The following is a 24,881-nucleotide window of genomic DNA, read 5'->3' as shown; positions in this document are numbered from 1 at the left end:
AGCTACTGTACCATGCTGCTCAAAAAAGTATTTGTAATTAAACAAGAGTTTGTTCTAACTCATATATACATTGGCCGATATGCCCCTAACTCACTAGATACAGGAAATAACCTCATCAAGATATTGTCATGGTCTGGTCTGCACATGTTTTGCAAAAACACAATGCATGTTTTGCACAATTAGAAAATCTAAAGCACATGTCATATCCATACAGTACTTGCATAAAATCTTATTTTTAGGGTTTGAGTCTTTGTTGCGACAATGCTTGGCTGCTCTAACCAACCAGCTTCATGCCAGTGTGTGTAACTCAGTCCAACCCAATGCAGCTTCATTAGGGCCCAGCAAATAGAAGGTGCATGGAATCCATTGTCTTGCCAAGATTATTATTATTGTCCGTTAATAGCCCATCAAAGTGTTAAACATAATGTACATATCCATCCTCATTGAATGAGCTATCTAACAAGGTGCTCTCTCTTGAAGCTTGCACCACCTCAATTACACTCAGTTGGATAGGCTGCACACATCATGGAGACATCTCACCTGAGAGATAAACACACTCTGTACATTTAGTCCATACTCCACATCTCTGTTGAATGACCCGATGTTGCTCCTCTCCTCTTAGACCCTGACAACACCCGCCCACTACCAGTCTGTCGTCTTTTTTCTTTTTTTGCCCTCCTTGCATTAGCTTGCTCATATGCAGGGTCTGGACTAACTTATTCATGACCCGGACCTGAAATAGCATGACACCCAGATTTGATAGGAAAATGTTAGCTTTTGCATGGTAGTTGCTGGGGAAAAAAAGAGAGAAGCCAGCCCACCTCTGAGCTCTTGGTTGTCTCAGAGGGAGAAATGAAGGAAAGTGAGAGCTGAGGCTGCACACCACGCATGCATACATGTATGTAAATGGCCTCATTTCAAGCAAGTCCAAAATACCAATTTCAGCACAAATGGCTGCATATGGGTTGGTATTCATAATCTATCTTAACTATGAATTAGCTCATTATTTTTTTACATTGGTAAATGTTAATAGGCTGCAAATTTGTGGCGTGTGCTATACGTTCCAGTGCTTCTTGATGACTGTGTGGGGACAGCGTTGTCCATACAGCTGGTGTTGTAATGCAACCAGAGTTTCACTCGAGTGGATTTGTTGTCTAACGCAGCCAGGCTAGCATGGTATGTGAAAATATATGCAGTGTTGATGGCACTGATCTTGTATGTTTACAATAATTATACAAATGTTTCAAGATTTATCTGGTGATGATTTATTGATGATGGAATGATGCGTATAACCCTTTTTAAAAAATTGGACCAGACCCAAAAAAAAGGGAAGATCTCTCAACACTGAAAGCGTTTGATGCAACTTTAATATGGAATGTATTTTGTATTCCCCCAGTACACATCTCAAAATAAGTTCCTCCACATTTCCAGCGGTAGAGTTACAGAAGAGGTAATGTGCATGCATCATCTCTGTGAACCAGTCCTATAGCCTTCTCAATCCACCCTTAAAGGGATAGTTCAACATTTTGTCAAATTGGCCCATTGCCATAATCCCTATACTGTAGTCATAGCAGTAGGTTCGTTACCTTGAACTGTCGGTGCAAGCTGCCGAGCAGAGCCGTGAGCTGCTCAGAGCTACGCTACGGAGGCTATTGGGATTTCTTGTTTTTCATTATCAAACTCATCAAATACACAATTCAACAACTCCAAAACGCTCTCGTGGACAAGTTGTGACCTGCACATTCACCACGCTATGAGATAATAGCGGAATGTTAGTTAGAGTTGTTTTTGAGGCAAATGCTTGCTGAAAAACTGCCCCCAACGGGAATGCACATCAGTGGTTTTGCACAAATTTACCTCGAAAACAACTCTGTCTGGTAACGTTCCGTTATTATCTCATAGCGTGGCAATGTGCAGGTCACAACTTGTCCACGAGAGCGTTTTGGAGTTGTTAGATTGTGTATTTGATGAGTTTGATGAGGGAAACCAAGAAATCCCATTAGCCTCCATAGCGTAGCTCTGAGCAGCTCGCGGCTCTGCTCCGCCGTTCTAAAAATAGCTTGCACCGACAATTAAAGGTAACGAACCTACTGCCATTTGCCAATTTGCCAAAATGTTAAACTATCGTTTTAAACATGAAGGGAATAACTATTATAACTTGTGGTTATAAATCATAAGATGTCTCGTCTTTTGCCTTCTTCCTATTTAAAGTAGAAATGAATGTCAGGTGTCTGGTCAAGATTCAGCTTTACTTACTGTTTGTATTGTTTCCTTTCAGCCTGTACTGTAGATAATATCCATAGGCCTGGTTGTGGTCCATTTGTAGTTGAGTATTTGAAGCAGTGTGTGTGCAGCCAAAATAAAGTAGTCTGTGTTGTCATGGTAATGCAGGGACCTGTCACTCACTTAACATAAGACTTTAATGAGATCAATAAAGTAGCCTATACAGCTTATATCATTTTACCAATGGGCCGTCTCCCCGAGGGGGAAATAATAATCAATCAAGCTATCAGCAGAGCTTTTTGTGTTTTCACTACTTTTTGATATTGAGCTATATCACACAGATGGATAACACACACTTGTCAGAAACTTTACAAGACACACCTGTGCATCTGCTCTTTCATGTAATTACCCAGTCAGCCAATCATGTAGCAGCAGAGCAGTGTATAATATCCTGTAGGTCAGGTAGGACTGCCTGGAGCTGAGAGAAATGCTCAAAGCGCTCTGATAACCTTTAGGGATGCCCCCCACCGATCAGACAGCTTTCTTTAAAAACCTTCTACTTTCTACAACAAAGCAACACGTCAGCAGTGTGGAGCGTTAGCCTGATGTAACGTTCACCATCTACAGTGCATACCAAAAATAATAGTACTGAGCTAAACAGCTTCAGCTTGATCAACACATTCAGTCTAAATGTTGGATTTATTGATCATGAGAAGATTTTGAATATGAGAAAACAAAAGCTCCACTTCCTTTGGGACTTTTTTTTTTTTTTTTTTTACCTGCTCTAGATTAATTTGACTAATGAATCTTAAATTTTAATGGTGCTTTTTTTCTTCTTCTTATGCTGTCAGTATGAATTAAATTTGATTAAACTCTTCAGAAGCTACAGTATTTATGATTTCCTAACAAGATGGATTTTCTTCTATTTCCCAGCTATGAAAGGAAAAAAAATGAAATTGAGTCTGACTTTAATTACAATGTAACTCTGACACACAGGAGTGGCCTGGACTCTCTCTCTCTCTTCCTCTGTCTCTCCTGCTCCAGTGTTTCCAGTGTTCATTGTGTGTGCAGTGCAGTGCAGTATTTCAGGCAGTGAAGGGGTTAACGTGGCAGCTTGCCTCAGTGGTGTATTGACTGTACTGGTGGTGGTGGGTGGGTGGGTGTGGGTGTGAGGGGGGTAAATGTGCTGAGGCAGGCTACAACATCCAACCCTCACCCACCTCTCTCTCTCTCTCTCTCTCTGTCTGCCTTGTCCGGCCACATTGCACACACACCCGTCAAATGTATGTACGCTTGCTGGTACTAACACACAGTACACATGTGTATGATGATGCAGATGCAGAGTCGGCAGTGAGATGCAAAAGAAAACACATTTGCAGTCAGACTTTGCACATACATGCATGTATGCACAGCTTTGAGCATGGCAGCCTATGTTCTCTTTGCACGACTGTGGGCCAGACGAGCTTAGCCAACTACAGCCAATACACACACACACACACACACACCTACAGAGCAACACCACCCATCCCTCCCTCTGCAGACGAGGAAGAACAGAGGGAACAAAAGAACAAGAAGAAGAGAGGCAACAGCTCCACTTTAGCTGTTTTCATCTCTCCCTCCTCTCCCTCCTCTCTCCTTAGGTTACACAAGCGCTCTAAATTGAATTTTGTTTTGACGGCTCTCTTGCCTGTTACCCCCCACATGCACCACCACCGAAACCTCCTCCTCCTCCTCTTCCTCTTACTCTTCCTCCTCCCCGATGCTCCCAGTGCAACTTAATGAAAGCGGCTGGTATCGCTGGCTCTTTAGCATAAGCACCAACATGCCAAGCTGCTCCCTCTTTCTCTCCTTTCCTCCTCTTTCCCTGCCTCCTCCATCTAGTCTTGCCTTGCTTCCCCTCGTTCCGGCTCCTTGTTCGGCTTCCCCACAACTTCTACGCAGCCTGTCCCCCGGCGTCCCTCCAGCAACTCATCTCTCCATCCCTCCTCCCTCCTTCTCCTCTCTCTCTTTCCCTTTACTCTGCCCCCCCCTCCTCCTCCTCCTCCTCCCTCCTTTCCTTCACTCCGTCCCCTCTGCACTTGTCTCTCTCCGGATGAAAGCTTCTGCGCTACTGTACCGTGTGGTGATCTCCAGCTTTTCCCACCCCCAAGCCTCTCCAGCGCTCTTCACCCAGGAACGCTGTCGAAGAAAGTCCGTCTCAGACTTGCCCCTTCCTCAAATCAGAGCTGCTGGACTGACGCTACCCAGAGCGAGAGAGACGAAGAAAAGCAAAGGGAGAGAGTGCGCTCAGGTTCCAGTGTGAAGCAGAGAGTAGGATAGTTTACAGCGAGCAAAGAAAGAGAAAAAAAAGAAAAAGAGGAGGCGAGAAGAGCTGAGCGGGCAGGAAAGGGTGGCAAGTTGGAGAAGAGGAGTAAGGAAAAGCAGGAGAAGGAGGAGAAGTGCAGTAAAGAACAAAAAGAAAAAGGGAGGTACAGTAACAACGCCCCTCAGCACTTTCTCCTCTTGTTGCCTTTCTCTTTACTCTTTCTCTCTCTTTCTTTCCCCCTCAGCGAAGAAGCAGAGGAAGACTTTTTTGAAAGGTTCAGGGGGAGGAGAAGCAGCGTTGAGAGCCTCAGCAGTGACTCTGAGAAGCAAAGTCACGCTTCAGAAGAGTCTGCGGGAGAGGAAGACCGGCTGTCTTCCGGGGGCAGAGGGACACATAAAGGGACTTTTTTTTTTTTTTTTGCTCCGCTACAAAACCCACTAAAAACACAGGGGGCAATTAGCTGACCACCAGATTACACTAAGCAGACAGGAGCAAGCCACAAAACAAAACAAAAAAAAAAGTTCCCAGAGAAAAAGTCCAAGTGACTGAAGACGACGATCAGTTGAGAGCAGGACAGACGTGCAGCAGAGAGAGGAAGAGCACTGGCCTCTCCGGTGTCCCTCCACACCCCCGTCTTCCACCCCCTGGTCTCTCATCCCCTCTCAGCCGAGATGATGATGTATTTCTGGGTGAGTACTGAGGCCCTGTGGGGGCTGCTCAACACTGCTAAGGGACCAGGGACACACACATAGAGAAGCTAACGTCATACTGTGTGCTGACATTCACTGAGATTCTGTGCTTGTTCTTTTACTTTCCCGATTTCCAGCTGATCAAAAAAAAAAAAAAAGGATGAATCGGATTGTTTGTTTGTTTTTAATGAGCTGCCACCTGTGTGAGAGAGAGTGAGTAAAGTGACCAGGCATAAAGGTTTATGTCATCTCCCACTCCCACGGCCCACTACTAATGATCTGGCATTTTTATGGGCACAGATAAAGCTCACCTCTGTTACAGTGATACTTCCCCTCTCTGCTGCTATACACCAAGCCTGAGCTTGATGTCTTGTTTTATGAGTCTGACTTTAGAGATTTTACTGCAGGGAATACATCAGAAACTGCTTTTATCCTTAGTAATAGAGGTCACGGGTAAGAATCGAGTGTTTGGAATTGTAAGATGCACTTAGGCACAGAGATGTGGTCGTGCAGGAGGGAACCTTGTATCTGCAAAGTGTCAGGGACACTTTTTTGTCTAATGACAAGGTTTTGTTTTGTTGGGATGTTTTATCCATCTGTAGAGAAGTGTGTAATCTCGTTCAGGTATTTCAAAGCCTGGCTGTCTTCAGTTTAATGCAGTGCTGCATGTGATGTGATGCTCTTGTGGCTTTGCAGTGGCCACACTCCTGGGAAGTTTCTGTGTGTGTGTGTGTGTGTGTGTGTGTATGTTGTTTAAGCGGTGAATGTAGAATGACCAAAAGGAATTAATACACATATTTTTCTACCATGAGGGATCATGGGATTTCTATGTAGTACTGCCAGATTGACAAACCTCCACCATGTAACTTAAATGTTGTCAATAAATACAGATCATTGCTGCACACCACCTGCATAACAAAGAAGACAGCACTGAGTGAGTCCAGACAGCTCACATGCAGCATGACCACATTTATCTATTTGTATTTATTTGTCATTCCAGACTAGTTTGGGGTTTTTAGGAGAAAATCTACAGCTGTCTTTATAGTATGTTTTTTTATTTATTTTATTTTTTTCAATGGCTCCTCTTTGAACACACACACGTATTGCCTGCTCTTCTATCACAGATATGATGACGAGTACAAATCCTACAGGTGTTTGTTATTGGGTTAAATTCAGATTTAGTTGTGTGATGCTGTGCTGCTTTAAATCCCTTTCCAAAAGAAAAAGCTGCACTGGAGCTGTGCTGAAAAAAAGGAAAAACCCTCCAATTCCAGCATCAGACAAGACTCACACCTCTTATCTTCTAGGCCCTTTAACCAGAGGCTACAGAGGTCCACACTGTGATTTATTAAACAAAATAACAATTTAGAAAACAGGGCTGTATGATAATAGCTGTCATACAGGGGAGGAAAAAAAAGTCAGAGGCTGGAGCTGTCCAATTTCTGAATCTCCAACACAAAATCAAAACAAGCAAATTAAAGAGATGTTAGAGAGAGATATGAGGTAACGATAACAGTGATTAATTGCTTTTTTGGAGCATGGCAACATCACATGGCAGCTTTTCAAAATAAACCCAAATTGTTAATAACATTTTTTTTTCATTATTCTCATTATTACTAGGTCAGTCTGCATCTTTTAGGTGAGATGTTCACTGTCCTGCCATTCCAATTAAGTAACTTTTTAGACATGAATATGAAACACTGCTGCCTTCAGCTTACAGCAGCAATGATGTTTTCTAGGCGTCAGACACAGTGATCAGCCACAATACTAATACCAGCTACATAGTATATGTATAAATATATGTGTGTGTGAGAGGAATACACTTGCTTTCCATTGGGAAAGTGTTCTCAGACTCCACTATATCACTTAAACCAGTTTAAAGTTGTGACTGATGTGTGTTACATTATTATCAGGTTTTATTCTGACCTGACAGAATCCTGCACGATCTCCGACCTGGTGTGAAAACCTGCACGGTTTCACTGCTTCATTGGAAAGTATATGTGGAGGAAGAAGAGGGTTTTCACTTCTCTCACATGCTGCATCGGTGATGGATTTGAAACAGAATCAGTGACACTCTTTAATTTCTACTTCCTCATAAATCATTTGGCTGGATATTCATTATTTTAATTAAATAAAATAGAATTAAAATTGTGCCGTTGGGATTTTGTGAGAAAGTTGAATTCCAACTTTTCTGCAGAAATCTAACATTTAATAAAACAGTTCACATAATCCTCAAATGAACAATCAATCACAGAGTTCTTTTAAAATGTATGACGCACGATGTTTTCAGACCCACAGCGAAATGGGATTGAATCACATCCTGTATCCATATGTTTGACTTCACAGTCTGCTTACACGCAGCATTTCTTTGGAGGTAAACACACTGTCAATTTTTTTTTCCTTTTCCTCTGTTCTTTAATAAACCCTAAAGTCAGCACAGAAAGTGATACACACACGTACTTTTCGAAGTACACATCTGTCATTTATCTGGCTGCGGGCATGCTTGAGCTATATCCCATTATCAGGGTTAACATCATGTGGATTAGCAGCTCCATCACTCTGTGCGAGCGTTTGTGAGAGAGTGTGTGTTTCCGCAGTGCCTGTCATGGGAGTTGGGCCTAGACAGGAGATTCTGGAGATTCAGCTGAAAGTGTGTAAGGCTTTTTTTTTTTTATTGACGTGCAATGTGGAGCTGGAAACGCGAGCGATACAGCGTGTGCTGACCTTCGGCTGAAGAAGCCCGCTGTACTGGTAGGCCTGCAGGAGGAGGCTTCCAGCATGTTCTCCTGTGCTGCCAGGAGCACAGGGATGCCCAAACACAGTCAGGCGTGTGTTACCGAGCGATCTTTGTTTCTGCTTTGAACGCCGGGGTTGAGGCGGTGTGTATTGTTTAACAGCAAACCTTAAGGCTTCGGCGTATCGATTTAGCACCGGCTTTGCATTGTGATTCAATACAACCCAAGCTTTCATGAGTTCCAGAACTTAAAACTCAACACTATGCATTATGGGAAGTAACTCTGAATGGAAATTCTGTTTCCCTCAGGCTTAGTTTACCCTACTTAGTGCGAGACTCCTGGGTTCAGTATGCAGTAATTGCTTCAAGAGTTCTAATTGTAAGCAAGCAGCCATTGGAGGGTGAAGCTGCCCAAACAATGTTCAGATCGCATCGTTTAAAAGATGCAGCAAAAAAAAAAAAAAAAAAGGAAAGGAAAGGAAAGGAAAAAAGTGTTATTGGAGCAGCCAGCCTCCTCCCACCTGATCCACCCACGCCGTGCTGCCTTTATCTGGCTGTTGGCAAAAGAACATATGCTTTACTTTAAATGTGGTTCATTTGCGGAAGATGGGTGTCTGTGACACTTTCACCCCCCCCTGCCCCCCCTCCTGGACACTTTCTGATGACAGGGTTGGAATCACCCAGAAATGATGAACAAAGTCAAGAAAAAAAGGAAAGTAAATAATAAGTGAGGAGAGGAAGAGTGAAAGCACGGAGCAAACCTCAGTCGGTCTGGGCTTCCTCTATCGAGCCCCCCTCCTCCTCCTCCTCCTCCTCCTCCTCTTCTTCCTCTTTCAGGCATTCTTTCTCCCTTTATCATGTCTTCCCCCTGTTGTCTCCGCGCCTCCTCCTCCTCCTCCTCTCTCCCTCACTCAGTCCGGCGTGCTGTACAGTAGTTAATGATGGGGAGTCTGTTGCTGGTGGCTGTCTGCAGATATGAAGCAAGCAGGAGGCTTTGATACGGAGGCAGCAGCCAGCGCAGCTGACATTAGCTATTCCTCTTCATCACTGCTGCTTACCGACGCTCTCTCCTCTTTCTCTTTCGCACTCACACAAATATACTGTAAATAAGCGCACACATGCTACGCTGGCTATTGTGTGCTTGTGCATATGCGCACATACTGTAGGCACAACTTCAGCTTCCTGATTATGCATGCTCACACGTACATTCACACATGCTTATTACAAATTTAATAAGCAGGATGACAAGAGATTATTTCTAAAGCGAATGTTTGACTAAACAGAAAATGTGTTAAATGCTCACACATGTTATCAGCTAGTTGTGCTGCAGTGCCGCTGCACACACACACAATTGTGAGGTTGCAGTGATCTCCTTGATGCCGTTCTGACAACAGTAACAAAGTTAAAGTACTTCTACCTGTCCCTTCGGAGAGTCTCAGCGAGAACAAAGACCTCCGGTGCGAGGGATGTAAGAACGGTAACAGGGGCTGGAAGGAGAGGAAACAAAGCAAGTAGCCGGAACTAATGAACAGGTACATTGAAGGTGGAGGAGGGAAGAGGAGGGGGAGGGGGAGGCAAAAAAGAGAAGGAGGTAGAGGGAAGGATTGCGAAAGGAGGAGTGCTTTGCTGGAGGGTAGGTCAGGATTCAGGTGCTTACCACAGACACAGAAAGGGAAGAGGGTAAAAGGTGATGACCAGCGTTTTTCTGCTCCTCTCATTTGCGCCCATGAGGTTAAAAGTGTTAATTATTCATGCTCTACATGGGAGGATGGAGATGAAGGGATGGTCACTTTTGAAGAGGAGGAGAAGGGGAAAGAAAGGAGCAACAGTGAAGAGCAGGGGAGGAGGTCTGCGTCTGCCTCCCTCCTCCTCCTCCTCCTCCTCGCTCCTCAGTGCATCTGTAAGCTGATGAATAATTGAGTGTGCTGAGCAGGGGACTGTGTGGGTTAGAGGAGGAGAGAGAGGGAGACCTGCCAGAGCGCCAGACAGTGAAATGAGGACCTGCTCCACAATAGAGATCTCTTCCTTTAAACTCCTCTTCTTCTGCTGCTTGTCTCCGTTCTGATCCTCCTCAGTCGCCTCTACCTCCAGCTCAGAAGCCCTGATCTGTTCGATCCCGCCGCTGTACGTCCGACCAGAGCCGGGCTTAGGCTGAGATTTACTGCAACAGGGTTAACTCTGCAACTACGGTGTTGCTAGAGAAGAGCAGACACGTCGGTCTACTTTTCCTCCTGCATTTTAAACAGCTTCACAAAAGACCACAGTGAAGAGCAGCCGTGGACATACAGTATAACAGAGCCAGGCTGAATCAGGCTGAATCAGGCTGTCTGTGACCAGCCGTGTTAAACTCAAGCTAGACTGGATGCTACTGTCATAACAGTGTGTTCTTGTGGTGGAGGGAGCAGCTCCAGAGCTCAGGCACAGAAAATGTTCACCTACTCATGAACCTGTTTATAGTCTTGCACAACTTTATTTCAGATCTGTAATGTTTCAGGTCACAGCTGAGATCCATCAGCCTCCAGAAAAACGGATATTCAGCAGCTGCTGGGCAGAAATCTGAGGGCAAACACTCACATCACCGTTTTTAAAGGAAGAACATAAGTCACCTCAGCTACACTGCAAAAACTCAAAATCTTTCCAAGAATATTTGTCTTATTTCTAGTCAAAATGTCTCATTTCTAGTCAAAACTAATCTCATTATACTTAAAATAAGACTCATCACCTAAAAATCTACTTGTTTTTAGATCATTTTCACTCGTTTCAAACTAATTTTCACTTGAAATAAGTAGAAAAATCTGCCAGTGAAAGGAAGTTTTTCTTTCTTATTACAAGCACAAAAAACCTGCTTTCACTGGCAGATTCTACTTATTTCAAAATAAAAATGTATTTGAAACAAGTGAAAATGATCTAAAAACAAGTTCATTTTTAGGTGATGAGTCTTATTTTAAGTATAATTAGATTGTTTTGACTAGAAATTAGACATTTTGACTAGAAATAAGACAAATATTCTTGGTAAGATATGTGAGTTTTTGCAGTGTACCAAATTATTCCTAATCCGTTTGTTTAACCGTCTTCCCTCCAATGAAAAATAAGTCGACTGTAAGCATCATCAGACAAGATGACTTAAAACAATCTCATGATAGATACAATTAACAGATGAGGGTCCAGTCAGCAAAGACTGGTTCATGTGAGGTGGTGCTACAGTCATCATCATGATTTGGGTTGTGGATATCAACACCCCAGAAATTCAATAATGTGTTACAATATCAAATTCGATACTAGATAGTATCGATAGTAGAAACAATAGCAGTTTAACTTGACTAACAAAGTACTAGACTTGTAGTGTGAAGATCATCTGGTCATAACTATCAGGTCTTTTAAGCTGTGTAGAGAAAAATCTGAGGTGTTTCCTCCTGTGACTCAGTTTAAATTCTGGTTTTTGGTGGACTATACTATAACTCGTCCCTGCGGATGTGCATCAAGCACAAAATATCTCCATAGAGCAGTTCTTGGACCTGTTGACACCTGCTGCAGCCATCCCTCATGTTGTTATTATTATTATTTACTGTGTTTGTCTTCCTCCTCTGTTCAACTTTGTTGTCAGACCAGGACTGAGGACTCTGACAGTGACTTTATACTGCCCTCGTTGGTTTTGGAAGAATCGCATCTCAAATATCAACAGCATCTGAAGTCATCAAACAAATAAGAATGTTTGTATTTATGTGGATTTTGTGCGAGAGTATCTGTTCTGCTGACATCCCTTGTGGTGGTTCAAACTCATTCTGTGGGATGCAGTTTGCTGTACCATTGAATTATTAAAAGTATTTCTAATTAGTCAAGTTTTTTTCCCCGTGTGCTATTGGAACTGTATAACTTTTTAGATTTAGAGTACAGTATATCAAACAACAGTATCCATCATATCAGAGGTTGACCACAGTGCTGGACCCGCTCTGATGTACAATAAAAGGCACATAAAAGCCATATTTATTGGTAAACTCGTATATCAGCGTGTGCAGGAGAGAGGCAGGTAGGACTGGGAGCTGGGAGCTGAGGCTGCACAGCCGCTCGGTCCCACGTCCTCCACAAGCTTTCTTGATACACTTCCCCATTCTGACATCTGATATTACTCACTAACAGCCTACACACTTCATTTAGCTCACTGACAAGCGTAGGTAGGACTACTGTTGGAGAGGCTGCAGTACCTGTGTATATATGTATCTGCTCTTCCCTATATTCATGCCAGACACTGTGGCTGTGAGGCACTGGAAATCAGCTGTGTAATTGTCCACTGCAAGAATGTGTCAAACTGTGAAATGGACAGAGAGCAGGTTCCATGTTTGTGGCCTTTAATGACATACGGGATACGGCGTATTGCAACATCTGGAGCTCTTTTTAAATGTGTATATTAACACCATGCACATGCAATTTTCCACACATGAACCTGTATCTGCTCTATGAACAGAATGTATAGTGCACCTCATTCATAATTCAGACAAGCATCCTCATAATTTCCTCGGGAGATTCTTTGGAAAAGCATTTATAATCTTAAAGGTCCCATATAGGATCAAAGTATACGTCCATCTCTTAGTGTAAAAGCAGGTCTAGGTTCTACATCATCACTTCCTGTAATACTTAACTTTACTGTAAATGCATCAAAGCCTCAGTCCACAGAGAAATGCACACAGCCTTGAGCCTTACAACTAGCCGTCAGAAATTCTGTAACTTTGTGATGTTATCGTGAAGCAGTCAATTAAATGAGAGGCTCAGGGCCTCATAATCTTTACTTGTGATTAATTTCCTCAATTTAACTTTGTTTTTTTTTTACATTTTGCTTCATGTGATATGTGTGTGGGGAGAGACACAGGGGCATACCTGAAACAAAGGTCTTCTGATGCGGGGTGGAGTAGTGGATGCTGTGGTTGTGTGGTATACATCTTTACCGTACAAGTTAACAGAGAATCTATTTCAGTTATGTGATCAATTTTTATTAATCTTTCATTTACATTGAAAGCCTTGCAATTCCCTGCTGGTACCGTGAAGCACTTTAAACTGGATGTTTTTAATTAAATTACTGACTAACTTTATGAATTGTGGTGATGGCGGTTTACAGGCGCGTCTGATTAATTCATGATAATATGGGAACTTTTAATCACCACATGTGTAAAGAGCTGGATTCAGACGTGTGTGTGTGTGTGTGTGAGCTCAGACACACGGTGATTGAGATACATAGTATACAACAAGATTATGCAAAATTGAGGATTTATAAATTGCACATGAAGGGTGTATGTGCATAATTGTTAAGCTACATCACTGTCTGGCATCCATGAGTTTTCACATATGACAGACATCTAATTATTGAGAGCAAGCTGCACTGAATCACTTTTTCCAGCACCCATTTGCATGGGATGATACACACAGATACAGTAGATAGTGTTTTACTCTTGCTATGAGAAGTATATTAAAGAATTCATCTGAGACAACTGCCATAATTATAGATGCTACATTTCACACAGATTCACACACTTTAAAATTAATTCTGCACTGGTTTGTGAGACTGGACGTAAACGGAATCTAATTGGCCAGTTTGGACTGATGGTTTTCAGTACATATCATCTCAGGGCAGTTACTGGGCTAAGTGTTGCCATGGTGTGATCTTACTCAGGACCTCTTCAGCTGACAACACTGCCTGTGGTGGACAGTCTGTTGGGAGCTCCAGGTCACACTTGACCAGATTTAGTATACCAAGCATGAAGATGCTGATAACCTCTTGCATCTCCTCACCTGTGTGTGAGGCTGCTTCTCTAAGTCCACACCACACCACACCGCTCAGCCCCGGTTCTTCTGTCTTTCTACGATTTGGCTTCAATAATTATCATTGATAATAATGATTATCCATTATAGAAGTCAGAAAAGTGAAAACACGTAATCAGAAAGCAGTCATGTGACTTTTTTTCAGCCCTGTTCGGAGCGAAGAGGGAAAGAGGCAGAGAGACAGATACCACACTGGAAAACTATTGCCCTTTACCTGATGCCCTGTAATATACTTACTGACTTAATTATAGGTGACATTAGCTATGACTGTATCCTACACATGTAACCTCACTTTCTCCTTTAATAATATGAAATTGCTAAAATGGTTAATAATATCTATATTATATATATTTTTCTTTTCATTTTTTTGGCCAGTTACATCAACCAATACAGTTACTGTAGCTTAATGAATGGTCTGATTTGACCAGCCAGAAAAAAAGCTGGCTGGAGTCATGTTGCTTCTATGTGTACAGAAAAGCAGCAGGGAAAAATGACTGCAACATTACATACAGTACACCAGGAAAAACACTTGACAGGATTGCTTTAGTTTAACTTTCACTGAAGAGTTTGATTACTCTATGATAATCTAAATCAGGAAACATAGGTTAGAGATCTAATTTGGGCTATTTTGGACTTTTCTGATCCTAAATTCGATCAAACTCTGATACTGGTGTCGGTCAAGCCCTCAGGAGACCTCTATAGCCATCTTTCACTTGAGATCCTTGTAATCCCCGGAGTCCCACCATATCACAGTACAGCAGTTTCCACTTGGTGCTTGGCTCTTTGCTGCTCATTCTTCTATTCACTGTGTGCTGTAATCTCCACGCCGATAAGGAGATTAAAGAGGCGAGCAGGAGAGGGGATTTCTAGGATTTCTCCTGTGAGTACAAAAGGATATCAGTGGGAGGGAGGGATATTACCCTAGGCTTTAACACCGCAGAGGGAGAGAGAGGAGCGGGAGCAGGATGGCAGCAGAGAGAGGGAGCTGGGAGGAGTGTGTGATGGAGAGAAGAGAAGAAAGGAAGATGGAGCTGGGGAGCGAGGTGTTATCACCTGGAGCCATCATTAGCACTGTTTACAGAAGGGCCACCGGGGAGAGGGCAGCGCGCTGACACTCTTATCTCCTCCACGGCACTCTGCTATCACCACGGCGACAGCCCCGAACGATACCTGCGCTGCCTCTCCGACCCCAGACCAGTGTTTAACTGACTTCATGAAGTGTGGGCAGACACGCAGATAGACCAGGACGCTGAGAGTTGGTGGTTGTTGGTTCAAATCTAGAACCAAACAAAGAATTGGAATAAGTGAAGTGAATGAATGCACAGCAGATTGAAGTATGTGTAGGAATGATCTTCATATCTGCAGCTCACACCTTACTGCATGTCCACTACCATCATTCACTGCCAATGCAGGAAGTGTGTGCTCTACTGTACTGTATGTAGTGAAGCTGAAATAACAGTGAAGGGTCAGGGTGAGGAGGTCAGGCTGTATGAAGGAGTCCTGACTCTGTGTCTTGTTACCAGAAGTTCCTTACTTACAACTGCAACCACGTTGTTTCTATAAACTCACAACACCTTAGCTGGCCTGAGCAGATATTGTAGCAAGGAATAATTTAAAACATGTAGGTACTGCACTACTCTACTTTGGTTTCCAGTAAGTAATTGGACCTGACCTCTCCTAGGTTGGATCCAAATTAAATTCAGTCTAATTGGTTAGATCTGAGTTGTCTCTTAGCTCTGTTGTGCATTGCGATCAACACCATCAACTGGGGAAAAATGTGATCTGCTGCTCTTAACTGAATCTGATTGTTAAGGTCGTTTAGATCTGTTGCATGTCCTCTGAATAAGTTTGGACTTCCCCTTGAATTCAAAAGGCATGATTATACAACAAGTAGTTCCGACCAAGCAATCTGATTGGTCAATAAGACATTTAGAACGTGCTCAAATCAGCATTACAGCACGGCTGACTCATCACTGAAAATATTACTTCGCCATGTCATGTTGTTTACACATCTCCATGGCAACATGGACTTTTCCCCCTTTTATTTTGAAAAACGTCATTTATTACTCGTGAAAATAAATCACAAACTACACTAACCTCCTGTAGGTTGTTCCTGACAGCTGCCAAAGTCACATTTATAGAACAATTATTTTATTTTATTTTTTGTTAATATATTGTAAACTTCCCCGTTACAGCCGAGAGGATTGTCTCCCTCCCATGTGTGTAACGTTACAAAGTCGGAGAGACACGAGTTGTGATCGCGGTGAATATGTTTTTTAAAATATGGCCTGGAGCTGAATATTTCATTGGATAAAACGGAGGTGATTACCTGTATGTTTCTCTCTCTCCCTCTCTCTTGCTTGCGCCTTTTGGGCTTTTAAATAATCTGGAGTAATCGTTTGTCTTTCTCTATCAGCTGTGTCGGCGACATGGCGCTATAACTTCATTTACATGCAGAGTTTGCGGTTGTAGAAGCTACATCTGTGAACGGAAAAAAACGGCATCTTTGTTATAACTTGGGCGAGTTTGTGCAGTGTTGATTTAGTTCAGGAAAGTCCGAGACCGCGTTAAAACATGAACGTCAGCTCAGAGTTCACTCATCTGGGACTAGAAAATCATTTCTGTTGCTAGGTCGTTACTAAGGTTCGGACTATTTGCTGTAGAGGTGAACTAGGTTCCATTACACATAGGAGTCTACTGACGTGACTGATTGTGTTTCAGTTATTAGTCAGACCCCATTTATTTCCATGGAAACGGGAAGCACACTCGCAAAAAATTTTAAATTTTGAGAGCAAAACGTCCATCAACATGAATATTTATTTAATTATACGCTTTATTTTGTTGGTAATTGTTGTATAATCGCAATATTACCCTCGAGGGTGTGCTTAAACGTAATTTGAGCACTTCACCCTCTCGGGTAATATTGCTTAATTATAAACCTTACTGTGGTTGGTGACAGTGTATAATCAGAACAGACAGGACGTTTAATAGACCGCCAAATAGAAGAGGCCATCGTTTCTGATTGTGAAAATTCAGCTCAACAAGTAATGTTGACTGCAAACTGAATGTGTCTCTCCTCTAGTTCGTGTATCTCTCTATTGTTTTAAACCACACACACAAAGATTGTAGTGGGTAAGAGCTTGGGGCTGGAAGGCAATAAAGTTAGCTATCAATCAGTACTCCAACGTTCCCTTTCCAGCAGGTAGCACACAGACAGCCTTGGGGTCCACACCTTGCATCTGGACTTGCTGTGGGCAAAGCTGCTGCAAGGATGAAGTAGGATCAGAGGATGGAGGGAGGTGGGGTGAAATGTAAACAATTAAAAAAAGGGCAAGCAGATCAGTCAAGGTGTTTGATGGTGTGAAGGATAAGTCGTTATGAAGGTAGACAGGATAAGGGATGAGTTGAGCCACCACTGACTCCAGTCCTGGATAGAAGACTACACATACAATCCTAGAGGGTTGAATACATACCCTTCTCTGAACCCTGCTCATGACAAAACTGTGGTTGTGACAAGACACCAAGTGCAAATAGCAATGCCGAATAAGAACCTCCTCTGGCCAGCTCCAACAGCGCTGGAGGTGTTGAGAGCAGTGACACAAAATGGACAAAATACTTTCAAAGACACTCAAGAGTTCACATGAACTTTACCTTTAGACCTGCAATAACCAGCTAAACCCAAGAATCTGTCAAGGGCACCTCTGTTTGTGGCAGTGGGGTTCCCTGCAATGGTTGAAACCTCTGCCTCAACCTTGCACTGGCCTACCTGCTTGTCTAAATACTGTAGGTGGCAGTGGCTTGGCCAAATTTGCATTTGCCAAGTTTAGCATGAGTATTGGACGAGTGGGCCAAGTGCAATACTCATGAGCATGAGGTGGTGTACATGTCGAGGTCATCCAAATAGGCACTGGAGCTAATTAACTAAGCCAAAACTTTGCTCACTAATCTTTAAAACACGGCTGGAGGGTTGCACCGGCCAAATGCCAATTTTGTGCCATGCTGCACAAAATCGTCACAAAATCACAGATGGAGAGTCTGCGGTACCAACCAGTAGCTAAGGAGACCTCATTTGTTCAGCTTTTGACACTCAAATGTAATGTTTCTGAAATATTGACTTGTGAAAATGAGTCATGGTTTGAGGAGAACCATTTTAGCTCCAAAAGACAAGAATGTGATTTCCCAAAGAACTCATGTGATACGAGTGATGAAGGCAGATCCTTTTTGCCAACTTATTATTGTCTTTTGAATCATTTTTGTGCCTAGGATCATCGGTTCTGATCAGAACTTCACTGCAGAGATATAGAGACTTACTAAACTTACAATGTCATCCTTTTGTTCATCTTACAAATGATCAAATCAGACGACTACACCTTCTGCATTTTGGCCCTCAGAAGCAGACATCAGAGTTAATTGAAAGAGCCTACTGTGGCAGCCCACATCATCTATTCATAGAACGGATTTGTTACTGACGCTGCCAATCTGTCAATTAGCCCCGCCCACTGGGAACCTATGGCATGCTTCCTGATTAGTCACTCTGTGCTGCAAGATACTCTCATTCAAGATCAACAAATCAATCATAACTTCTGCTCTCCAAGAGCGACATTACTGATGAGTATTGACTGGATCATTTTAGAATGGAGAACATCAAGATAGCCTGATATAGTTAGCATTATTCAAAGACTGACATCAGCAAATACCCTTAATGTGCAAGAAAAAAAAGGATAAATCACATATTCAGAGGGTTCATGTGAGTATTTTAGCCTTTTTCAGGAATATAGATGATGAGAACAAGTGTTAACTCTGGCCATGAGAGATTTCCATCTGGAATTTAAAGCCTCAGTCGTGACATAGAGGTAAAATAATTAAATCCAAGAAGTCTCTAACTGACTTTTGCCTCCCTTTAGCCGCCCACCAGGAACCATTTCACCATGGCAATGACCCATTGGAGACGTATTGTGGTCCATGGGGTAAATTGTCTGTTTCCACACATTGGCGCACACACACACACCAAATGACCGGTCTCCCCACTCCTCGGCTCACCTCCCGTCATACGCACACACGAGCACGCACAAAAACACACACAAACAGGGGCAGTACCGTAAATGGAACAGCAGCCCCGTGACATTAATGTTATAGGTTATTGAATGATTTTAAAGGATTTATAGGGCAGGGGCAAGGGACTGAGGCAGAGAGAGTGCAAGGTAGAAATAAGAGTGTTCAGACGCACACACACTCCTGCTCCCCATACACACAGCCCTGCGCACTACACGCTAGCTACAACATTGCTCATATAAATTACCAGAGTGTTTTATACCTCTCAACATGGCCTTTTTCCCTCTGTCGTTTATTTTACTTCTCCTTCTCCCTCCCTCTCTCTCTCCTCCTCCCTCTCCATCATTCCTGCCTCTCTCACTCTGTGCCAGGTCAGCCTGGGAAATAGCTGTTGTTTGAAGTCATCTGCAGCGTTCACATCCCTTCCCTTTGTTCTCCCCAGCAGCTTGACATCCACACTGAATGTGCACTGTATAGGTGTGTCCGTGTATATGAATGTGTGTGTATGTGTGTGTGTACTTGATTCCTGCACCTGCATTCATGCACATATAGAATCCTATATGTTTCTTATGGAGAAAGAGTCGCTGCCTTTTCTATTTTAGTTCATCTTTACTTGTTAACTCATTATGGGACTAAATTGAGTGCAGTACGGTGTTTGCATGGCAGAATGTGTTATGTCCATATCATGGGCTGGTTTTAGTTCATTTTATTTGTTTAAACAGATAATGTAATTTGATATAACTCCAACACAAAGCATGAAATTGATGTCTTGCATTTATAGCTGTTCCCACTTTCAGTTGGGCTTTTACACGTACAGTGTAATCAAAACTAACTTATGTGGATTTATTCTTCCTTGCATCCCTGATCTTTACAGCCTGATTCCCTTTTTTTCACTTTTTAGTTTCTTTTATGACTATTTAAATCCTTGCTGGATTGCTGCTACTCAGACTGAGTGTCGGCTGCTTTACCTTCATTTACATAGAGGTGCACTTTAGTTTTTTCAGTAAATTAATCACATGGCTTCTTATCATACTACTCATAAAGTCAGTGTTCTTAAACCCAGATCCTATTTAAATGTAATTTTCCATGTTTTATAAACTTACACGTCATCAATTTCTGTATTACATTTATAATATAGCACACTCCTCTCTTTTTTTTTTCATTTTTTTGCTTTTACGGTGTTGTTGTTGACAACACTGTAAGAAGGGATCAGACCATATTCATAGAAGGTTTCTACCAAAAGATGATGATGATGACATGAGACATATACACTGCTATCTACTCAACAATTTTAAGTTTTAAACGGGTTGAAGTTGCATGTATTGTGTAATTATGTGTCGAAATAAACCAGATACAGGCTAAAAATGATATATTTATACAACAGCATGAGGGAGAAATACTCGCTGTCCCACTGTCATGGAGTGGTTTTCATTTCAAACAATATGATATCACACTAAATGCCTGTGTGTATGAGTGTATGTGTTTGTGTGATGGTTTGAGCAACATCCCCTGTGAGCTTTTTAGTGCGTTCTGTTTGATTCACACAGAACTGAAGACGACCCACCTTAACCTCTTCAGTTCAGTTGCTGAGTTCCCCGTTATTAAGAGAGTGAAAGGCACAAGACTGACCTGGGTTTATATATAGGTTTGGTCGTGTTTATGTTTTATTGTTCTGTTTGGCAGAGAGAAGCAGATCAGATTTAGGGGTCATCCAAACATCAGCTGGAGGAAGAGGCTCCTCACTGGTCTCACCTGTTCAAACCAGCTTGTTTCAGCAGGTGGGAACAGTCAGAGATGATTGAAGAGAAGGGCCTCTGTCTGCTGTCAGTCGAGCCGTAGGACTGGCATGTCTTCAAAAACTCAACTCAACTGAGCAGATAAATGATGGGAACTTTCATGACGGTGATATCCTCCGAATCCTGACCTGACTGAGATTTAGCGACCGAGCTTCACTCATCACTTTCTCCTCACAACTAATGGGTTTCCTCACTGTGACGGTAGCGAAGCAAACTCCCAACACTGTCTTCTAACACACAACGGCGCTGCTGTTTATTTATTTTTAATTTTATTTCAACTGTGTCAGCACAGCACAGCTCCTAACACAAAGTTACCCAATAGAAAAAGGAAAAGTGCAGAGAAGCCATCGAAGTAAAAAAAAAAAAAAAAAAAAACTTGGCTCAACTTTTGTTGCACCACAGTGTGACATCATCTGGCAAGGTGCTGCATTAGCCAATCAAAAGCACAAGAGCACATTCCTGGTAGATTACCTTGTTCCTTGAATAGGGTCATTGTACCGTTTAAGTTATTGTTACTGCGTCTCATTGTGTTGTGAACTGCTGTGCAGCGTTTTTGGCATCTGATAAGCCTTTAAATTGATGGATAAAATACTCAGCTGGCTTCTCTGGCTCACATTTCATCAGCTCACCTCTACCTGAAACAACACCAGCACCACTGCTGGTGTCTTTTTAATGCAGCATTTTAAGCCTGAATGCCTGATAAGGTGTGTTAAAGCCTCATTGACCAGATGGGGAGCGACCAAAGGAGGAGAAAATAGATTTCCGTTTCTACTTCCTTTGAATTATTGTAGTTTACAGAGTCTCCTCTCTGGGCACACACAAACACACACACACACACACACACAAACACACCTAGCCGGCCACATGACATCATGGCCCTATAGTGAATTTATTCCCAGTATGTAGAGGCAAACCAGTGCAGTGGTTAACGATAACCAGCATTCTCTGTGGACTTCACATGAATATGCAGCGTGCAGGGTACAAGCATGGGCCCCTTCCCAACACACACACACACACACACACACACTGAGGATGAGCGTTTGTTTACCCATGCATCACTTTGTCTATTTAGCGGATTGCACTTGGATATTCTGACCACACGCTCCATTGACATGCAGCGTGAGCAGAGGAGCTTTAGGCTGCTTTAGCATTGTGTGTGTGCACCTACAGAATGTGTCGAGATGCAGCAGGATGCTCCTGCCTTTTTTTCCCTTTCTCTCTCTTTTTTTAATAGTAGCTCTTCTTTAATGAGAACACACACAACACAGGCAGCATTCCTGCACACTGGAGGATTCCAGCGCCTTCAGCCTCCACCAGTGAGCTGTCACGTAGTTTTTAGGTCACAGGTCAAAGTCTGTATTGATTGGATGATTGTTCCTCTGGAGGAAAAAAACGAGTATGTGATCCTCTCTGCATTATCATTTTCAGCCTGTTTCTCTGCCTTTATTTTGGAGCAAACAAACTTGTCATTGTGTTAATAAAGGCAACTCCCCAGAAGATCGTGGTGCTGGCTGCTCCCTGCTGGATTTTCCAGGGGCTTGCTGTGCAGCTGGGCACAAAATGGCAGTCGCAGATGATTTCACAGGGGTTAATCATGGTTAGGTTTGAGCTGATCTCATTGAGTGTGCACCCTGGGTAGTGATCTGGCTTGGTTATCCCCGGCTTAGATCGTCTGGAGACAGACAGTAATACCACAGGCCCGCACTGATGCTCTGGACTGTTTCCTGTGTGAGACATGAACCATATAAACCTGTTTACTTCAGAAAGCTACAGTAACACACAGATACAGCTGTAGGAATCAAGAGCAAATAAAAGTCATATCGTTTATGTTTTAGTTTTCTCTGAATATTCCCTGTTCACACTGTCACAAGTTACTGTGATGTGATATCTGGAGTTTATGTGATAATGTCCTCACCACAAAAAACAACCGGTCCAGTTACAACAAAGAAGCACTTTGGAATTTTTGGTCACACTGCAGGGCAGGGTTAACATGCTGCTGGGCAGGAGACGTATTTAGACCAGACTCGCACGTGTCTTCAACCCATTTAACTAAAATGAATGTTTTTCAGTCAATAAAAGTGCAGCACCATAGAACACAAACTGTTTTTGTTGTTGTTTGCTTGTTTGTTTGTTTTTTACATGTTTAAGTTGTATTGATATTATATTTTTTTATACATCTTTAAATGTATAATTTACAAACACAAATATAAAGACTCATCTAATCCAGCCTTGCTTTTTGTATCTATATGAATATTCACAATAGGGCTGAATGTTATAAAAAAAAATTAAATTTAAATTTAAATTATTTTTTGGCAGATATTGTGATTACAAAAAATCCAATTCAAACTTGGTTTTATGTGCACATAAATAAAATTATCTCTGAAACAAATGTAGTATTTATAGCATCGGATTTTGTGGTTGTAGCCTCAAACTAAAGACAAAAGACAGACTTTTACCTCAGAGTGGACCCATGTCTCAACTTAACATGATATCTAATATTCTTTAAGAAATGACCACAGCTGTATCGATCCAGCTGTCAGGCCTATGTAAATGTGACACTCTCTGCTATCTATTTTTGACCAGATGACATGAGGCAGGAGTCACTTTATCTGATCTACACACACACACACACACACACACACACACACAGTAACACTGCTGTGTGTGTGTGTGTGTGTGTGTGTGTGGTTGCTGCATCACTGGAACGTTTCTTAAGTTCCTGTTAAATCTGAGTCAGTGAATTTCTTTAATGCGGCTTCAGCAGGTGATTTTCGGGCAAATATGTGTAGGAGTCTATAATGAAATACCAGTGTCGCTGCAGGATTTCTAAACAACAAATATTGACTCTTTCTGTAAATGGATTTGAAATTATTACAGAAAGAACTGTTTTTGGGGAGGTTTTGTTTTGTTGTTTGTTTTCTTGCAGCCTCAGGCTTCGATGTCACCTGCCATTTTTGTTTTTCAAATTATCTGTAAATCTCTTATTACCTAATCTGTTTTATTACCACGGAGCTGGCTAATGCAATTAGCAGCGTAGTTCCCCGCTGTTTCACTCTGCTGCAAATAATGCCCGCGACATTCATTCAATAATGGGGTTTTAGTCAAAATTATGACCCAATTAGACCTAGTTTCACATTCATTTGATTTCACAGAGGAGCCGGCTAAGTTTCACCTCGTATGTAATTACAGCAGAATTAATATCAGCCACAGTAATTAGGTTTCAAGGCAAAGCTAAGTAAGTAATAGCACAGATGAGAGGCTAGAGGGGAAATACTTAAAGTGGAGGAATTGTCACTCACCATGCAGAGAGGGAATAATTGTCATATTTTTTCTTCTGCACCAATAATGCAAGCCAAGCACCGCTGCGTCGTGTACAGTTAAGAAGAAGGGATTGTTTCCTATGAGGCGTTTACAAGAGACTCCAAACTCTAATAAACTAATCAGGTTATCTGTCTTCAACGGTTGGTTGAATTCTCCCGTAAATGAGGGCAGGAAGATTTTTCTAACACCCAAAATACACTGACTAGGCATTTTCAGGTCGGCATTTATCAACAGGTTTTTAGGCTTGATTCACTATGTGCAGCTGCAGTTAGAGTACTTTGTGGTACAGTATGTGTGTGTGTGTGTGTGTGTGTGTGTGGGTGTGTGCGTGGCATCCACCCATCCCACCCCCCTTTCCCTCACAGCATTTATTCTCCATTCTTCTCTCTTCCCAAATTGAAATTACATGCCTCTAAATTTCTCTGCTCCATCCCTTCATCCCATCATTAATATTTAAACCGACGCCCTGAGCAAACTCACTTGCTAAAATGGTAGAGCGAGCTAGACGGAGAGCCGGAGAGGAGCGAGAGAGAGTGAGCATGAGAGAGAAAGAGAGAGAGTGAGAGAGAGAGAGAGAGGAAAGTGGGTGAGGGGGATTGTGTTTGCAGGAATCCTTTAATCCAGGGGAATTAGCCGTTTAATAGCGAGTCGCCATTTGTAGATTACAGGGCTTAGACTCTGGGAGCCAGCAGTCTCTGACACCTGCTTAAACACTTCTAACCTGGAAGCTCACGCACACACACATACATTAGCACACACCTGTATGGTAGATACGGAAGATGTCTCCTTGTCCTTTAACATGAAATATGACCCATTGCCATAATATGACTGACAGCTCCTCTGTGTCAGGAGGATCAGTTCTGCTTCACCTGAAACACAATCTTTGTGTAAAAAATCCATCAAAGGAATCAGTATATTTAAAGGTCCTTTGTCTTTTTTTGACTGTAGAG

The 24,881-nt window shown here is 42.4% G+C and overlaps 1 protein-coding gene across 7 annotated transcripts in view; it reads left to right on the top strand.

The window, feature by feature from the left end:
- The window catches only part of rbfox3a (RNA binding fox-1 homolog 3a), a 531,011-nt gene that overhangs the window by 354,429 nt on the left and 151,701 nt on the right, over window positions 1-24,881 (top strand). Inside the window, exon 1 of one of the 7 annotated variants that reach the window (XM_085761392.1) lies at window positions 4,984-5,217. The exons of the other annotated variants lie outside the window; for them this stretch is intronic. Coding sequence (XP_085617518.1) covers window positions 5,200-5,217 — 18 coding nt within the window. The 5' untranslated portion in view covers window positions 4,984-5,199. Of the gene's footprint in view, window positions 1-4,983; window positions 5,218-24,881 lie in introns of those variants that run through there. 7 annotated transcript variants of the gene reach the window in all.

Source organism: Trachurus japonicus, chromosome 19 (assembly GCF_045865225.1).
Source record: "Trachurus japonicus isolate A0001 chromosome 19, Traja_1.0".
NCBI classification, from domain to species: domain Eukaryota; kingdom Metazoa; phylum Chordata; class Actinopteri; order Carangiformes; family Carangidae; genus Trachurus; species Trachurus japonicus.
This window is presented reverse-complemented; position numbering and strand designations above follow the sequence as displayed.